This window comes from Rhinatrema bivittatum, chromosome 2, assembly GCF_901001135.1.
Source record: "Rhinatrema bivittatum chromosome 2, aRhiBiv1.1, whole genome shotgun sequence".
Classification (NCBI taxonomy): Eukaryota; Metazoa; Chordata; class Amphibia; order Gymnophiona; family Rhinatrematidae; genus Rhinatrema; species Rhinatrema bivittatum.
This window is the reverse complement of record NC_042616.1, coordinates 756,005,475-756,024,704: the sequence shown is the minus strand read 5'-3', so window position 1 is coordinate 756,024,704 and position 19,230 is coordinate 756,005,475. Positions and strand designations below refer to the sequence as shown.

Sequence of the window (19,230 nt, the reverse complement as noted above, 5' to 3'; positions counted from 1 at the left end):
AAAGATTTAGAAAAGCTGATAAAAGCATGGGAGGGGGGGGGGGCATAACAAATCCCCAGATTGCCTGAAGACAAGCCTTAGAGGATGTTATGACCAGTTCCGGCTTGGAGCCATTTTAGGGATTCCAAGCGTGTGGTGCCAGGGAGGCTGGTGCATAGTCAGCAGTCTGGACCCTTTAGTAGATTCCAGTCCTTTCAGGATGGTAAGGAAGTAGTCTTGGGGCAGTCCAGAAGTTCTCAGACCTTCCAATTAAGGTGTGGGAAGCCACTTTCCAGTACAAAATCTAGGTCTTCGGTTGTTAGTGTTTTACTGGACGGGGGTCCATATTACTTTTTATCAGTGAATCTTAGAGTTGTCACGGATGGATACATTCTGGAGTTTTCCCATCCTTTTTTTTTCATACACTTTATGGTTTCCTCTTGTTCTGTTCGTAAGGGGAAGCCATATAGACGATGTTTTGTGGCTGCTGCATATAGAGGCTTCTATTTCCGCAGAAATTTTAGTGTCTGCTTCAGGCATCTTGTATGGGGTGCAGTTCTTTTCCGAGATTTTCTCCAGTTAGTGTTTTCCTCCCAGAGGATCATTTCTGGGGGTTCAGCATGCAAGAGGGCAAGAAGGGAAGAAAAAGAGGAGGTGTGGGATGAAAACTCCTTCATATTAGATGGCTCCCTCATAGACCTTTAGTGTGCTAAAGGAGAGTGGTTTTGAGAGAGAATTAAGAGGAAAGGGAGTATCCTCCTGTGGAGGAAGATGGTTCTGCAATGATTAAATTGTTTCACAAGGAAGAACTTTCTTCCTTAATTTCTCAATCTTTGCAAATGCTGAATATTACTGAAGAAAAAGTAGAGGAAGGGTCCCAGTTCTTCAGAGAACCCTATCATGACTAGTATATGGAAGCCCTCAAAATCATTTCCATTGCACAGATCAGTCAAGGGCTCATTTGATTTGGAATGGGATTCTCCTGAATTCAATGTTTAAGAGGGATGGTTTCTGGCAAAACTGTATCCTCTTCTCTCCCAAGAAAGGGAGAAGCTCATGTTCCCTAAAGCAATTGCGCTGTTTTGTACGGTCACTAAAAGGACCATTATTCCAGTGGAAGAAGGTGCTGCTCTCAAGGATGCACATGATAGGAAAATAGAGGTGGTGCTTAAGCAGGCCTTTGAGACTTCTAACTTCAGTTGAGAGCATGTAGCTGTATTGTTTCGAGAGCTGAATTGCATTTGTCTCGGTGTATTCAGGAGAGTTTGCTGAAAGGCACTGGATCAGTCCTGGATGAGGCAACTCGGATGGAATTGGGAGCAACCTTTTTGGCAGTTGTTAACAAGAAACTGGAGGGGAGTGGAGTAGATACAACTCTGTTTACAGAAGAGAATATATGAGAAGAAATAGGAAAACTGAAAGTGGACAAAGCTATGGTGCCTGATGAGGTTCATCCCAGGATACTGAGGGAGCTCAGAGATGTGCTGGCGGGTCCGCTGCTTGACCTGTTCAATAGATCCCTAGAAACGGGAGAGGTGCTGAGTGATTGGAGAAAAGCGGTGGTGGTCCTGCTTCACAAGAGTGGGAGCAGAGAGGAGGCTGGAAACTACAGGCTGGTTAGCCTCACCTTGGTGGTGGGAAAAGTAAAGGAGTCGCTGCTGAAAGAAAGAATAGTCAACTATCTACAGTCAGAAGGATTGCTGGACCAGAGGCAGCATGGATTCACCAGGGGAAGGTCCTGTCAGACAAATCTGATTGACTTTTTTGATTGGATGACTAGGGAATTGGATCGAGGAAGAGCGCTTGATGTCATCTATTTGGATTTCAGCAAAGTTTTTGATACGGTCCCACACAGGAGGCTTGTGAGTAAAATGAGAAGCTTAGGAGTGAGTGCCGAGGAGGTGGCCTGGATAGCAAACTGGTTGAAGGACAGAAGGCAATGTGATGGTAAATGGAACTTACGCTGAAGAGAGAGCAGTGTTAAGCGGAGTGCCGCAAGGATCAGTGTTGGGCCTGGTCTTGTTCAATATCTTTGTGAGTGACATTGTGGACAGGATAGATGGTAAGGTTTGTCTTTTTGCGGATAATACTAAGATCTGCAACAGAGTGGAGACGCCGGAAGGAGTGGAGAGAATGAGATGGGATTTAAGGAAGCTGGAAGAGTGGTCGAAGATATGGCAGCTGAGATTCAATGCCAAGAAGTGCAGAGTCATGCATATGGGGTGTGGAAATCCGAAAGAACTGTATTTGATGGGGGTGAAGGGCTGATGTGCATGGAGCAGGAGAGAGATCTTGGGGTGATAGTGTCTAATGATCTGAAGTCGGCGAAACAATGTGACAAGGCGATAGCTAAAGCCAGAAGAATACATGGCTGCATAGAGAGAAGAATATCTAATAAGAGAAAGGAAGTGATGATCCCCTTGTACAGGGCCTTGGTGAGGCCTTTCCTTGGAGTACTGTGTTCAGTTCTGGAGACCGTATCTCCAAAGGGACAGAGGCAGGATGGAGGTGATCCAGAGAAGGGCGACCAAAAAGGTGGATGGTCTTCATAAAATGACTTATGAGGAGAGACTGAAGAACCTAAATATGTGTACCCTGGAGGAGAGGAGGAGCAGGGGTGATATGATACAGACTTTCAGATACTTGAAAGGTTTTAATGATTCATGGTCAACAACAAACCTTTTACAATGGAAAAAAATCAGTAGAACTAGGGGGTCACGATTTGAAACTCCAGGGAGGAAGACTCAGAACCAATGTCAGGAAGTATTTCTTCACGGAGAGGGTGGTGGATGCCTGGATGCCTGGAATGCCCTTCCGGAGGAAGTGGCAAAGACTAAAACAGTGAAGAATTTCAAAGGGGCATGGGATAAACACTGTGGATCCATAAAGGCTAGAAGATGGGAATGAAGAGAAGAGCCATGGGGTGGCTTGCTGGAATGAAGGCTACTATCTGGTAATTACTACCCTTACTCAAAAAGCCTTCACACGGTTAATGCAACTCCAACAGTGCTCTCTGCTTCAATGGCAAGGGGAAATGTGGAAAAGAGGATTTGCATTCAGACAACAACCAACAAGGACTGAACTACACAGTCTGGGTAAACAAGCGTGGGAGTAGCTTGCTTATTGCGGTGGTTACTACCCTAAACCAATCAAGCCTGATACATAACTTTGAATGCATATACAGCTTTGCTCTCTGCTTCAATGGCAGGGGGACATGTGGAAAAGAGGATTTGCATTCAGATAACATCCAACAAGGCACAGATCTTTTTGTCTGGATAAACAAGCATCGGGGTAACTTGCTTGATGCAGCGGTTACTACCTGGGACCATTAAGCCTTATGCTCACCTTTGATGCAACCCCAACATTACTCTCTGCATCAATGGCAGGGGGTGGCAGGAAATTTGAATCAAACAGTTACCAACAAGGGCCCTGAACTTGGTGGTCGGTGAAACAGATAAGTATGGGAAAATAAGTGTGGGAGCTTGCTGGGCAGACTGGATGGGCCGATTGGTCTTTATCTGCCGTCATTTCTATGTTTCTATGTATCCTTTGATTAGTATGCACTTCTGCTAGTAGCTTGGCTTCCATTGTGGCTTTGAAATTGGTCAGCAGATTAGATTTCTAAAAATAAACTGGTCAAACTTCCCTTCAAGGGGAGTCTATTGTTTAGTGAAGACCTTGAGAAGGTGGCAAAAACTTGGGAAAAATGTAAGGTTCCTAAGCTTCCAGAAGTCAAGCAAAATGGGTCCTCGTGTTAGTTATTTTCCAGGAATTGGTTTAGAGACTCAAAGGGAAATAAACTGGGTAGATGTTCAGCGGGTCAAAGATATAGGCCCTTTACTAAATTCCAGTCCTGTCGGAATTCTAAAAAAGGAGGTAAGGATGGTTGTTCTGGGGGTGCAGGGACTTCTCAAAACTCTAAGTGAAGGTTTGGAGCCTCAGTCTCCAGATCAGAGAATAGGCAATCGGTTATCAGGTTTTTTTTTTTTCCAGAGATGGGTTCAGATCACTTCAGACTAGTGGGTCTTAGGTATCATTCAGAATAGCTATGCTTTAGAGTTTACCTGTCCTATTTCAGATGCTTTTATGGTTTCTCCTTGCCATCCTGCTCTGAAGAGAGAGGTGGTTTGGATAACGCTCAGTTGCCTTCTATGCATAGAGGCAGTAGTTTTGATCCCAATTGTGCAGTGGGGTCAAGGTCCATATTCGATTTATTTTGTAGTTCTCAGAAAGAAGTGAATCTTTCATCTTATTTTAGCCTTAAAAGTGCAGATGGTGCCAATTGCCTGTTACAGGGGCCGCATATGGGGTATGTTTTTAACCTCCCATCCATATGTATCATGTTTCCTTAAGGGAAATAGACCTCCAGTGAGACACCTGGTCCTATCTTGGAATTTGAATATGGTTTTGTCCTTCCTGGCAGGTTCTTCTTTTAAGCCTTTAAAGGAGGTTTCAGTTAAGCTCACTCTTAAGGTAGCATTTCTAAGGATGTTGTATTCAGCCAGGTGGATTTCAGAATTATAGATGCTTTCATGAAGATAACCCTTTTTGTTTTTTCCAATGAAATAGTGAAGATTCTTACAGTTCCTTTGTTTCTTCCGAAGGTGATTTCATAGTCAGGTGGTGTGTCATCTTCCGTAGGGAGTTGTGCAGGAAGGAGCATGCTCAGCTTCCTACTTTGGACATGAGTATTCTGATGTGATATTTAAAGGTCACTAATAGCTTCAGAAAGTTGGATCATCTGTTCATTCTGTTCGGTGGACCCAAAAAGGATAAAGCAGGTCAAAAAACTTTGTCGGCACACTGGGTTAAGAATGGCCTACATAGATAAGGAACTATCACTGTCAAAGGGTTTGAGAGCACATTTTACTAGGGCTCCTTTTGGGATTATCCAGTCATGAATCTGATGTCTTACAGAGTGAACAAAAAGTATTGAAATCAGTTCAGTATGGACTGGGCTTTTGCAGCGGATACTATGGGTCACTCCTGAAAAGGAATTTAGTGTTTTGCTCTCTAGCAGACTCAGTTGGCAATTGTGGTCTAGTACACTCCTTGAGCCAGATGTTTCCAACAATCTTGACTGTTCTTCAGAGTCAACAGAGAGAAAATCGACAGTAAAAAAAACCTGTTTCCATAACTAGAGCCATCTAAGCTGTGAACAGTACATTTTTGAAGGCTTTGTGCCTTTTACACAGTTAAAAATAATTAACCCACCTAAATCATGTCTGGATAAGTGGATTTTAACCACCATGCTTTCATAATGTGCATATTTTTGATTGCATAGAAAGGAAACATTCTGTGGGTGGGAAGGGAGGCATTTTAGAGGTGTTTGGAAACTCCGCACATTTTATTTTGAAAAATGTACGTGCATAGTATGCATGCTGCTAATGTGTATATCTTATGCTATCATGTAACACTTAAGTTTATATGTATACTTTTAGCCGCACCACAAATCAATCTTCAAACACAGCATGTGCAGGTACCTTATGTTTGAAAATTGGCTGGGTTGGTGTGGGCTGAAAAGTCCACGTGCATATTGCACTAAAGTGTCTATATCTGATGGTCACTGGTAGAACTCCATTTGCATTAGAACTTTACAAACGTTTGAAAAGTGGGATATTCATCTGTGAAAAATTGTTGAGTACAGGACATGAGGTATGGGGAAAGCTGGTGTTTTTGGCATGGATTCCCTGACAAGAGTATTCTGTTGCTGAGATAATTCCCAGTAAGCAAGCTCTTTCCTGTGCAAAGAAAGTTGTAGAGCCAAGAGGTCATGATATGAGGCTCTAAAGGGGGAGATGGTTGGCCCAGGAGTAACTAAAGGAAATATTTCTTCCCAGAAAGAGTGGTGATGCATAGAATAGTCTCCCAGTGGACATAGTGGATGTCAGAATGGCAACAAGCATGGTATAAATACAGAGGGATCCTTAGGTTATGCATGTGAGGATAAAGTTGAGATTGGGGAGGCTCCCTGGTATTGCATCAGGAATGGGCAGACTTAGACAGACCTTGTAATTCTTATCTACTAGCATTTTCTTTGATTCTATGCACTTGACTTTAACTCATGATTGCTGCTCCCTTCTTTGCTGGAATCACTTTGCATGTCTTTTCGCTTACATGTCCTCTCTTGAAATAACTGTACCTTAGATCTGATTTCACTGACTACAGAGTGATTGCTGTAAAGAAGCTTCTGATACATCTTGCTTCGGTATCTTGTTGTAATCTAATCACTGAAGGTTGAAGAATTGGGGTATATTGGAGTGGTGGTTTTAAGGTAACAATTCTAAATAGTGTGAAAGAAATTCATCTTGCTTGTCAGGCTGAAGAGCTTGCTCCTAGATTTGTTCAGCTTGTGCTACCCCCTCTACATTCCCTTGGTCACTTTTCTGAGAATAATTGAACATTGGTTGATTCTATAATGCCTTTATTAAAATTCAGTTTAGACTATCATTTGGAAGGACAAATTGGGAGAAGAGGGCCAGTAGTTGGGCATGATCCTTTTGCATGAACTTATCATTTTTTGGATAATTGTGCAGTGTAAATTTGATCACATGTAACAATATTGGCAAAGTAAAAATAAGCTTATCAGATATCTATATGTGATTGTTTCATTGTTGCAGAACTTAAGCCGCTAAAGGTATACATTGAATTTTCTTTGGACCAGCCTAAAGGAGGTCTCCATTTTGTGGTGCCTAATGTAGAAGGCAGCATGGCAGAGAAGGGAGCTCATGTCTTTTCCTATGGCTATCAGAACTCCACAAGGTAAGACTGTACTTTAGATTTGGTATTTAGTTTGACCTTTTATATTTGTAAATATTTTTATTGATATTTCTGTAAGTAAGTTTAGGGGTGCAGGGACCTGTCTGCTACAGGACACTTCCAGTTGCCCTCCCACTTTACTTCATGATCCTAAGTTTGGGAAAAAGACAACGTGTTCTCCTCAGAAATAGGCTTTTATTTATCAGATTTGGAGGATTTAGCATTCAGAAAATAACAATTCCTGTCTCTAACATCCTGGCCACTAAGCACCAATTTACCCTAAAGAAAGTTCTGTAGCAAGGGTGGTTTCAAACATGCCATAAACCTTAGCCTGCTTAATATATTAATACTTATGGCTAACTCACTTAACCCTGGACCCAACTTCAGGTGATATCTCTCTAAAGCAGCTGTGACTGGAGGTCTGGAGAATGTGGGTAGAGGAGAATGCTTGCTTCTGGGTCTGGTACTGGCAGAGCTACCAGGCTACTCTCCACTCCTCACCACCTCAGACTGTGCGTCTGTTCGACGACTGGCAGGGCATCTCCTCTCTCATGGCCACACCTAGTCTTCTTCCTTCTCGATAGCAGGGGGTAATGGGTTGCTTTGGGATCGCTCCTCTGGTTTCGATCCCTTCTCCTTATTTGCCCCCCACCCCAATCTTATACTTTCCAGCTGATAAATATACATAAGCTCATGCATAATCACAAGGTGGATGGAGGGTCTTTGCTGCATTGCAGGTCTTTTCCCCACTCCCAATTTCTTCGGGGGGGGGGGGGGGGGGGGGGAGGGGGCCCTGCCACATCTTGGACCGAAGCCATATGCCCAGCTGTTATGTCAGTGTCAGCATTTTTTATATCTCAGACTGCCTCACCCTTCTTCCAAGGGTAGGGGTCCTTCTGGACCTTGCCTTTTCTTTGGCTTGACTTTGGCTTATGAGTTTAAGTGCTGCATTGTCCCTCTGCCTTGCTCTTATTTACACAGGCACTTACAAACAGGCAGATCTTGATAAACATCCTTCAGTGTAAAGTTTTCATCTGGCCAAAGTTTCGTTTCTTTAGCTGTGACAGTGTTTCTGGGGCCTGTCAGCATGCTTGTCTGCCTCTTTCAGTGGTAAAACATGGGATATTTCCCTACATTTCAGTTGCAAGATGTAAATACAGAGCTTTACAGAGATACATGGGATACAATCCCTGCTGAGCAGAGTTTGCTCCTCCTGTTTATGACATCTCTCTTTAATTGTGTTATAGGGGCAATAGGTATTTTTCGTTATTTTAAGAGTACTGGCTATTGCTGGTGTAGCAGCAGCCTATACACCGATGTCACTGAAAAAGGGGGTGTCTTCTGACTCCATGTGCTAGTAGGCATAGATTACCTACTAGTCTGGACTGGTATAGCAGAACTCAAGGAAAGGAAACAAGGTAAGACTAAATTTCATCTTATCTATCAGAACAAAGTGTCCACCCTCTGACTATATAAGAGGGTGGGACTCTAACTCACACCCTTCATTTGCATAACTGTGACAGCTGCTCTGCACATAAAACAACACACTTCTCAGGAGAAACTTGAAACTAAAGTGCAAAATATCAGGAAAGAAGCCATTAAACTTGTTTCAGCTGAGCTTACACAAATGTTTTTGTATCTCTTAAGTATTGGAATCACATTCAAGGCATAGAGTTTAAGTTTTCCAGAATGGACACATTAAGGTACTGGAAGTGAAAGCGAACCCATTTATTTCTTTAACACTTTATTTAACACTTTTATATACCGAATATTCATGTAGAAGATTACATATCACTTCGGTTTACAGTATAACAAATTGGCTTGTAAGAATGCTTTACATATAACAGGAATAAAATAACTTGGAGCAGCGAAACAGGGACAAAACAACAATAAATAAGCTCTATTGAAAGACCAGAGAAAACTGACTAAGGTTCTAGGTGCATAATTAGATAGACAACAATAAATAATAGGCTCTATTGAGGTGCCAGAGAAAAACTGACTAAGGTTCTAAGTACATAATGAATTATACAACAATAAATAGAAGGCTCTAATGAGGGCAAGAGAAAATCTGACTAAGGAATTGGAGTGCTAATCTAAGAGCTTGTCTGTTCGAATGAAGGGTGAAGTCCTGGAAAGTCTGTTCGTATGTAGGGTGAAGTACTGGAAAGATCATCTGCTTAAGTGAAAAGCTTGTTCGAACAGCCAAGTTTTAAGCCTCTTTTTGAAGGTAACTGTGCATTGTTCTAGCCGGAGCTCTGGTGGTAGAGAGTTCCATTGTGTAGGGCCCGTAGTGGACAGGGCTCGTTTTCTTAAAGAGTTTTTAATGGGTGGGGCAATGAGAGTATTTCTGTAAGCGGATCTCACCGGTCTGGAAGGTAAATGTGGGCGAAACGGGGTAATGAGCTCCAGAGGAATAAGATTTAGCATAGTTTTATGTGTAATTGTTAGAACTTTGTATAGGATTCTGAACTTAATTGGGAGCCAATGCATTTACTGGAAAGGCTCCCCTCCAGGATGTCCTCACATACTTTAGGGGATCAAATGCATCAGTTTATCCAAACTGAGTTTAAACTTAAAAATGTTTCTAATTTTCAGAAGAGCCTCTTTGTAATTGGAATTGTCTTCGCGCCTGTGCGACCCCTGCGATTCGGTGCTCAAGGCAGTCACATGCCGTGACGTCACGCCTTGAGCGCCGAATCGCAGGGGTCGCACAGGCGCGCATTCATTCATCCAGGCGGAGGAGTCGGCTGCTTTCCGGCTCCTCCGCCTGGATGAATGCGCGTCTGTGCGACCCGGCCTAGATTTAACACGCGACCACCTGCCCCCCGGCTCCCGCCGCCGGTCGTCTGAAACTAACGCGCGTCCACCCGCCCCCCCCGCCGCCGCCGCCTGGACCCACGCGGCCCTCCGACAGGTATTTAAAAATTGTTATTTTTTTTTCTGACAGGTTTTATGTGTCCCACAGCATTACATTTTCTCGATCATCTCTGTATCGCTTTTTTTTTTTATTGTGTTTTATTGTTTTTGAGTATCTTAAGCGGTGTCGATGGATTTGTTACTAGACTCACAGTCCTAACACCTACTAGGGGGAGGCGGTAAACTAACACGTTAAGGCCGCGGCAAAACAGCGGGTTACTAAGGAGATAATATCAGCGCCCGTTACAGTATCGGAGGGGAATAGCTAATTCCTTCATTATACAGCTAATTCGTTCATTTACACATCATATACATGCTGCGTGCGGAAAGGGTTATGTGTCTATTTTACGAAGTGCTAAGGACTCGTGAAACTGGAGACTGTATCGCTGGATCGCCTTACTCGTCTGTATTGTGCGCTCCCAGCAAGTTACAGACGGGGAATCTTTAACCGCACGTTACTGTATCGACCTGTAAGGTGGTAGATGCATGGAATGCCCTGCCAGAAGAGGTGGTGAAGACAAGAATGGTAATGGAATTCAAAAGAACATGGGACAAACCCAGAGAAACCTTGCTGGCTACAGAATGGAAATGTAGAAGTGGGGTAACTTTTCTATTACACCTAAAGTTTACATTGCTGCTTGGGGGTGGCCTGCATGGAGCAGCAGCTGCCGCAACCCTAATGAAATTAAAATTAAACAGAAATTTGTTGGGCAGACTGGATGGATCTTTTTGGTCTTTTTCTGCCATCAATCACTTTGTTACTTTCCTGATGAGCAGAGTACACAAAGAGGGATGTAGCGAGAGATAAGAGAGGAGAGGTAGTAAGGAGCTGCAGAGTGAAGGCTCTTGTTGGCAAGTAAGAGGAGCTTGAACTGCATGTAGGAACAGATTGGGAGCCAATGTAGTGACTTGAGAAGAAAAGTAATATGGGTGTAGCAACTTTGATGAAAGATAAGTTGCACAGCTGAATTTTGGATAGATTGTAGTGGAGAGAGACTTATGAGTAGCAGGCTGAATAGTTTGTGGGAAGTGTTGAGAGAATGAATAAAGGTTCTGGTACTGTGTTCAGAAAGGAAAGGCCAGGTTTTGATGATGATACAGAAAGAAACAGCACATTTTAGCAATGTTTTGGATATGTGTAGAGAAGAAGAGAGAGGAGTTGAAGATGACTTCAGTTATGAGCTGAGGGGACTGGGAGGATTTCAGAGTTATCCACAGATAAGGAGGAAGAGGGGAATTGGGCTTCAGGGTGAAATATAAGGCGTTCCCTGTACGTACCTGGATCAGTCCAGACTGATGGGTTTTACCTCCCTTCCGGCAGATGGAGACAGAGAAAAGCTTTGAGAGCAACCCCTCTTAAGCCAGTGTGCTACCTGCATCTCTTCAGCATTACTCTGTCTCCAGCAGATGGAGGTGGTGCAAAACCCTGTGGTCCTGAACCAGTTTGGGTTTTCAAAAAAAAAAAAAAATTAAGAGAACAGAAAGGAGAGAACAGTCTTAGAACATTTTTTATTCTTTGTTGCCAGGAGGACAGAAGAAGCATTTTTTCCTTCCTCCCAGGGGGTTGGCAGGTCCTGGTGGGGACCATCCCCCTGGAGGTAGGTATTGCGGGAGCCGAGGTTGGAAGTCCTCAGTGCTCCCTGCTGTTGGTGAGGCCCCCGGGGTGATACTGGTGGTCCGGTGCCTCCCTGCCCCCCCTTTCTCTGGGGATCTGGAGCAGCCTGCCCTTCTAAACAGTATTGTGCCTTTAAAAAAAAAAAAAGAAAAAAAAGTTGAACGGCAAGGCAGTGAGCGCAGCAGGGCCGATTTCAGGCTTTTCTTCAGCGGGCAGTTGCTCGTGGGGACCGCGTTAGTAGGCTCCGGGAGGGTTTTCTTCAGGGGGCGCCCATCTGATCACTCTGTCTTTGCAGTGGCCATGCCGCATGAGGCTCATTGTTTGGCCTGCGGAGAGGCAGCCTTGCGGCTCTCTCGCACAGGCATTTGTTCTCGTTGCCTCCCCAGTGGGGAGAGCTCATCAGGAGTGCCACTAGGGACATTGGGCTGGGCCAGCAGTGCAGGTAAGCGTCCCGTTTCGCAGCAGGGTTCTGCTGATCCATTCCCTGTAAGCATGGGAATGGTGGCCATCTTGAAGGTCTTTTCTCCTGCTCAGCAAAAGGCGGCTGGGGGAGGAGATCGTCCACCGGCGCTATCTCCTGCAGCAGGGAGTCTGGGGGACCCTAGAGATGATTTTTCTGAGGAGGAGCCCGTTCCCCTGGAGGAAGAATTGACAGGCCAGCCTTCTTTTACTCCAGACTTTGTGCTTCTGATGCACAAAGCCTTTTTGGCTAGCCTGTCTCAGCAGGATGGCATCCCTCTTCTTGTCCACCCAAAAAGGTCCCCAGGCGACCGGACCCATTGGGCTCGGTCCGAGTCCGAAAGATCCGGGTCCCTGTGTTCCAGAGCAGCACAGGTGAATCTCCCTTGGGGCTTGTGGACTTTGTGAGTCCATTATCTCCAGATGCAGTCCCGGCTCCTCCTCTTGGTGGTGGCACCGATCAGGATGAGGACCCAGAGAAGCCTTTACCCCTGGATGGGGATGATCCAAAAGTCGTCCGCTTATTTCACAGGGCGGAATTGGAACCCCTCATTTCGTATGTCCTGGAGGAGCTGGGGTTTGCCTTCCCCAGGCTGATTTGGGCCAAACACTGTTGATCTGGTTCTGGCCAGCTTACGGGGCCCAGCCAAAACCTTTCCCTTGCATCAGATGCTTTATCAGCTGATGGTCCGGGAGTGGGATTCTCTGGAAATGGGCCTGAGAGTAGGCCGGGTTATGGACAAACTTGTACCCCTTGCCGGAGGAGATCTTAGACCTTCTGAAGGTTCCTAAAGTGGATGCCTCAGTTTTGATCGTCACAAAAAGGACCACTATACCAGAGGCAGGGGTGGCGGCCCTTAAAGATCTCCAAGACAGAAAGCTTGAGGTTCTCCTCAAATGGAATTTTGAGGTCTCGGCCCTCGGCATCAGAGCTGCCGTCTGCAACAGTTACATACTTCGGGCCAGCCTCAGGTGGGTACAGCAGTTGCTGAGTGCAAGAGATCTCTCACCTCAGGAGTCGGCATAAGTGGAGTGCCTGGAGGCGGCGGTGGCTTAAGGGGCAGATGCCTTATATGACCTACTTCGTACTTCCTCCAGAACAATGGTATCTACAGTGTCTGCAAGGAGATAATTGGTCGGCTGATGTTTCCTGTAAGGCTCAGCTTGGAGCCCTTCCCTTCAAGGGCAAGCTTTTGTTTGGGGAAGATTTGGAGCAGCTGATAAAGTCGTTGGGTGACAATAAGGTTCATAAGCTGCCTGAGGATAAACCTAAGGGCTCCAGAGATTTCCTTCCGATGCGCTCTCGCTTTAGGGGGCAAAGTCACTTCCGCCAGAGCAGGGTGCCTGGTCCGGTCCACCGACAAGCATCAGGGAGGTCACAGTCCTGGTCTCGGTCCTTTCGAGGGCGTTGAATGAACCGAGATGGGACCGGACAAGGTTCCATTGGAGCCAAATCCTTGCAATGAGATTCGGCTGACCCATTCCTCCATACCTGTCATCGGGAGACGGCTGTCCCTCGTCTTCAAGAAATGGGTCAAGATCATCTCAGACCAGTGGGTTCTAAGCATCGTAGAACATAGCTATGCTTTAGAGTTTGTTCGCCCTCTCAGAGACTTCTTTATGATATCACCCTGCGGTTCACCGACGAAGGAGCAGACTCTTGACAGACTAGAGTCCCTAGGGGCTATCGTCCCCGTTCCCCAGGAAGAGCAGAGAACAGGGCGTTATTCCATCTATTTTGTGGTGCCGAAGAAGAAAGGCTCCTACCGCCCAATTCTGGAACTCAACGGTGAACAAGGTTCTCAAGGTGCCACATTTTCGGATGGAGATCTGCGCTCGGTCATTGCAGCAGTGCGCAACGAGGAGTTACTGGCCTCTTTGGATCTGACGGAGGCGTAACTGCATATCTGGGTCCGCAAGGAACATCAGAGATTTCTTTGCTTCATGGTCCTTGGAAAGCACTTCCAATTTTGTGCCCTCCTGTTCGGTCTGGCTACAGCGCCTCATACCTTCACCAAGCTGATGGTGGTTGTGGCAGCAGCCCTCCGGAGGGAGGGTGTATTGGGGTTTACCCTTATCTGGATGATTGGCTTATCCGAGCGAAGTCGGAGGATCTCTGCAAGCAGGCGATGGAAAAGGTCCTGCTTCGGTGGGTCATCAATCAGGCCAAGAGTCATCTTCTCCCTTCACAGACCCTGGACTTCTTAGGGGCACGATTCAATACTTGCAGGGGTATAGTCTTCCTTATGGAGGATCGCATCGACAAGCTGGGGACACAAGTATATCGTCTCTTGGACCTTCTGGTACCCAGAGTCTGGGATTATTTACAGGTCCTTGGCTCCATGGAGTCCACATTGGAGTTGGTTCCATGGGCCTTTGCTCATATGAGACCCTTACAGACAGCGTTAGTGTCCCGCTGGGATCCGAAGTCAGAGGAGTTTCAAATTTCCTTACCGCTCACAGAATCTGCCAGATCCAGTCTTGGCTGGTGGCTTGTCCAGGAGAATCTAAGGCGCGGGGTGGACCTCGAGGTGCCTCAGTGGGTGATAGTGACCACGGATGCCAGCCTCTCTGGCTGGGGATCAGTCTGTCAATCTCAGTTGGCCCAGGGACAATGGTCGATGGAGGAAGCCCAGTGGTCCATCATCCCACATAGCGGAGACCAATAACATACAAGCGGATTTTCTCAGCTGCCAGAGACTAGACCACGGGGAGTGGGAGCTGTCATTGGAGGCAATGTCCCTCATCTCCCGCAGATGGAGCATTCCTCATCTCGATTTGATGGTAACTCGGATGAATGCCAAGGCACCCCGTTTCTTCAGTCGCAGACGAAGAACAAAGAGTGGAAGGGGTCGATGCCCTAGTACTCCCATGGCTGCAAAGGGTGCTGCTTTACGTGTTTCCTCCATGACCCCTGATAGGCAAGCTCCTAAGGAGGATAGAGGTTCACCTGGGAAGGGTAATTCTCGTGGCCCCAGAGGCCCTTGTTCACCAATCTAGTCAACCTCGCGGTGGACGGACCTCTACGGCTGAGTCATCTTCCAAATTTACTGCATCAAGGCCCTATATTTTTCAACCAGGCGAATCACTTTTGTCTAGTGGCTTTTGAAAGGAAACACCTACGGAAAAAGGGCTATTCAGAAGATGTTATTGCCACCCTGCTATGAGCGCAGAAGACTTCTACCTCTCTGACTTATGTCCGGGTCTGGAAGGTCTTCGGGTCGTGGTGTCATGAGCATGGTACTTTTACTCGGTAGGCCTCAGTGGCACAGATTCTGGCTTTCTTGCAAAAAGGCCTCAGCAAAGGATTGTCACTTGATTCCCTTCATGTGCAGGTTGCGGCGTTAGGATGCCTGAGAGGTAAGCTTCTAGGGGCACCTCTGGGGGCACATCCGGATGTGGTTCATTTCCTACAGGAGGGCGAGCATTTGAATCCTCCAGTTTGCTGGGTATGCCTATCTTAGGACCTTAATTTGGTCCTCAGAGTTTTGTGTGATGCACCTTTTAAACCTCTCAGGAAGTCCACCCTGAAGTATTTGGTGGTAATCTGTTCGGCTTGGAGGGTTTCGGAACTTCAAGCCCTTTCATGCAGGGAACCTTTTTTACACATTTCAGATTCCGGGGTTTCTCTCAGACTGTGCCCTCCTTTTTGTCTTAAGTGGTCTCTGCTTTTCACTTAAACCAATCGGTGGAGCTCCTGGCCTTTCCGAACGTCGAGAGGATTGCACCTCACTCCAGAGAATTAAGACGGCTGGATGTTAGGAGGGTCCTGTTTGTTTGTTTGTTTGCTTGTTTGTTTGTTTGTTTGTTTATTTATTTATTTATTTATTTTAATAGGTTTTATATACCGTCGTTCGAGGGTACATCACAACGGTTTACAATACCAAACATAAAACAACTAATAAAACAGTATATAAAATTATATTATACAACTGACAGGCTGGATACCGCAGTTTACAAGTAGGATTCACAAATATAAGACAAGACAATATTTCGAGGCTCTAGATGTTAAAGACCCTCTTTTCAATCTTCCAAATAGGCTGTCTCAAAGAGCCAAGTTTTGAGGCCTTTTCGGAATTTCCTTAACTCAGTTTCTAACCTTAACTCTGTTGTGTTACCTAGAGGTTACTAATCCGATCCAATTGTTGGATCATCTCTTTGTCTTATGGTGTGGTGCTAAGAAAGGGCATAAGGCATCTAAAGCGACCACAGCACGTTGGTTGAAAGAGGCTATTGCTTCTGCCTATATATGTCGTGATCGGCCTGTTCCGCAGGGCCTTAAAGCGCATTGAGTTTGGTTGCAGGCCACTTCCTGGGTGGAATGTCAGTTTCACTGCAAGAAATTTGCAGAGCAGCGACCTAGAAGTCCTTACATATCTTTGCCAGGCACTACCGATTGGATTTCCAGGCTCTGGATGTTCTTTTCGGAGATAGTGTCATTCGAGCAGGACTCTCAAGGTCCCACCCCAGATAGGAAAGATTTGGTACATCCCAGCAGTCTGGACTGATCCAGGTACGTACAGGGAAAGGAAAATTGGTTCTTACCTGCTAATTTTCGTTCCTGTAGTACCACGGATCAGTCCAGACGCCCGCCCATCCTTTGGGTTCCGGGTTTTTGTTCTTGGGAGTCCGCTCAGTCTATCCTGGCTGTCGCTGCAGTATTTGTCGGTAGGTACCTTACCGGCTGACGAAGGGTACAGGTTTTATCCTTTATACTCTTCACAGTTTTTTCACATGTACATAGTTACTTGGCTCATTTCTTCTTGTCCATTGTTGGCCCATTCTCAGACTGTTCGATTTCATCTGCTTTGATAATTTTTATACTGAAGAGACGCAGGTAGCATACTGGCTTAAGAGGGGGGGGGGGGGGGGGGTTTGCTTTCATAGTTTTTCTCTGTCTCCACCTGCTGGAAGGGAGGCAAAATCCAGCAGTCTGGACTGATCCGTGGTACTACAGGAATGAAAATTAGCAGTTAAGAACCAGTTTTCCACTCTGACTTGGCCATGTTGAGTTTAAGGTGGTGGTGAAATATCCAGGCAGCAATGTCAAACAAGCAGGCTGAGATGGGGGCTGGATTCCTGATGAAATTTCTGGTGTCAAGAGGTAAATCTGGAAATCATTACTATCTTTATGCTGATGAAAGCCATGAGAGGAAGTGGGAGTACCAAGAGAATTTGTATCCAGAGAGAAGAGAAGAGGACCCAGGACAGAACCCTGAGAAAACACTAAAAGTACCGTATTTTTCACTCCATAAGACGCACCTGACCATAAGATGCACCTAGGATTCAGAGCGGGAAAATTAAAAAAAAAAAAAAAAATGGTGTACTTAAACTGGCTCTGTTTCTGGGCATCTGTGTGTCTTATGGAGCAAATTAGGGGAGGGCATAAATGTTTTTTTTGTCCCCATTCCCCATCCCAACCCTTTAAATTTAATTAACTACAACCCCTCACCCTCCTTACCCCCCCAAGACTTGCCAAAAGTCCCTGGTGGTCCAGCAGGGGTCCAGGAGCGATCTCCTGCACTCGGGCCGTTGGCTGCCAGTATTCAAAATGGCACCGAAAGCCTTTGCCCTTACTATGTCATAGGGGCTACCGGTGCCATTGGTCTGCCCCTGTCACATGGTAGGAGTACAAGATGGCGCTGGCCGTCCATTGCTCCTACCTTGTGACAGGGGCCGACCAATGGCACCGGTAGCCCCTGTGACATAGTAAGGGCAAAGGCTATCGGCGCCATTTTGAATACTGGCAGCCGACGGCCCGAGTGCAGGAGATCGCTCCCGGACCCCAGCTGGACCACCAGAGACTTTTGGCAAGTCTTGGGGGGGGTCAGGAGGGTGGGGGGTTGTAGGTAGTTGTTTTTGTTTTTAATATTCACTCCATAAGACGCATAGACATTTTCCCCCCACTTTTGGGGAAAAAAAAGTGCATCTTATGGAGCGAAAAATACAGTATGATAGTAGGGGTTAGAAGAGAACCAAGACAGGACAGAGTCTTGAAATCCAAGTGACAACATAGCATCAAGGAGTAGGTGGTGATCAACAGTGACAAAAGAAGCAAATAGGTCAAAGAGGATAAGAATTGAGTAAAGGTTTTATTCATAATGGAAACTTTGGCAAGGGCTGTTTCTGTGGAATGTAGAGGGCGAAAACCAGGCTGGAGTGGATCAAGAATAGCTTGAGATGAAAGTCAAAATAGAGGTGGTGAACAGCATGTTTAAGTAGTTTGGAAGCAAAAGGGAGGAGAGAGATAGGATGGTAGTTAGCAGGATAAGTAAGGTCCAGTGAAGGTTTTTGTTTTTGTTTTGTTTTGTTTTTTTTAAGGAATGGTGTGATCACAGCATGTTTGAAGGCAGTAGGAACAGTAGTAGTGGAAAATTATAGATTAAGGATGTGACACATGGTAGGGATGACTACAGCAGAAACGGAACTGAGAATGGGGTCAGAGGAACAAGTAATGATTTTGGAGTAGGTGAGAATATGAGCAGTTTCCTCCACTGAGACTTCTGAAAAGTAGGAGAAAGTGGTGGAAGCCAGGGGAGGTGTAGAAGAGAGAAATGGGGGAGAGGTGACCTGGTTGAGAACTCAAGACCATTTTTGTGAATCTTGTCATAGAAGTAGTCAGCAATAGATGGGTCTGAGAGTGACGGAAGTTTGACAAGGGAATTGAGAGTGGCAAAGAAACAGCAATGGTTGGAATCAAGAGAGTTTGTCAGATGGACCTAGTAGTTTTGCATGGCAAGTGCAATGGCAGGCTATAGAAGGAGGTCAGCATGAATTTTAATGTATGAGGTCTGCATCGGTATGAGTTTTAGCCAGAGACATTCTACAGGAACATAGGAAGCAAATATTAGGGGTGAGCTGAGGATGGGCAAAAGCATCTAAAGCAGAGGAGAGTATAGTGTTGTAAGAAGAAACTGCTTCATCAGCTGACAGAGAGGAGAGATGAAGCAGTAGTGGAGAAGGATACAAGGGTCAACAGCTTGGAGATTCTTGAAGGTGCTGGTAACGATTGGACAAGGCTATGAGGGAGGGTAGTCTGAGATAGGAAGAACTGATGTGGAGAAGTCTGAGAGACAGTAGTTGGAGGAATGTTCTAGGTCAAGGCAGTGGCCATGCTTGTGAGTAGGAGTAGTAGAGCAGAGTTGGAGATAAAATGAGGTTAAGGAAAGGAGCTTGGAGGCATAAGAGTCAGGGGGGTCATCAACATGGAGATTAAAGTCACCAAGAATAAGGGAAGGGGAAGGTGGGTCAGGTAACAAGGAAAGCCTTGAATCAGGGAAGGTGAGAAAGGAGGAAGGGAATTTATCAGGAGATTGATACATGAAAGCTACCTGGAAAAGGAGTGTGGTGAATAAGCAGATGGAGTGGACCTCAGAGGAAGAAAAAGAGTGGGATTGAGGTGGAATAAGGAATTGAAACCTACAGGAGGGAGAGATCTAGTCCAACACCACCACTGTGGCCTGTTGTACAAGGTGTGTTGGAGAAAAGAGAACATCCATGAC

General features: G+C 45.7%; 1 protein-coding gene across 2 annotated transcripts in view; it reads left to right on the top strand.

Moving 5' to 3' along the window:
• TAF2 (TATA-box binding protein associated factor 2) overlaps positions 1-19,230 on the top strand; it is a 316,921-nt gene that overhangs the window by 44,667 nt on the left and 253,024 nt on the right. For both annotated transcript variants that reach the window (XM_029591949.1, XM_029591950.1), the window contains one exon: positions 6,600-6,741. In XM_029591949.1, coding sequence (XP_029447809.1) covers positions 6,600-6,741 — 142 coding nt within the window. The remainder of the gene's footprint in view (positions 1-6,599; positions 6,742-19,230) is intronic.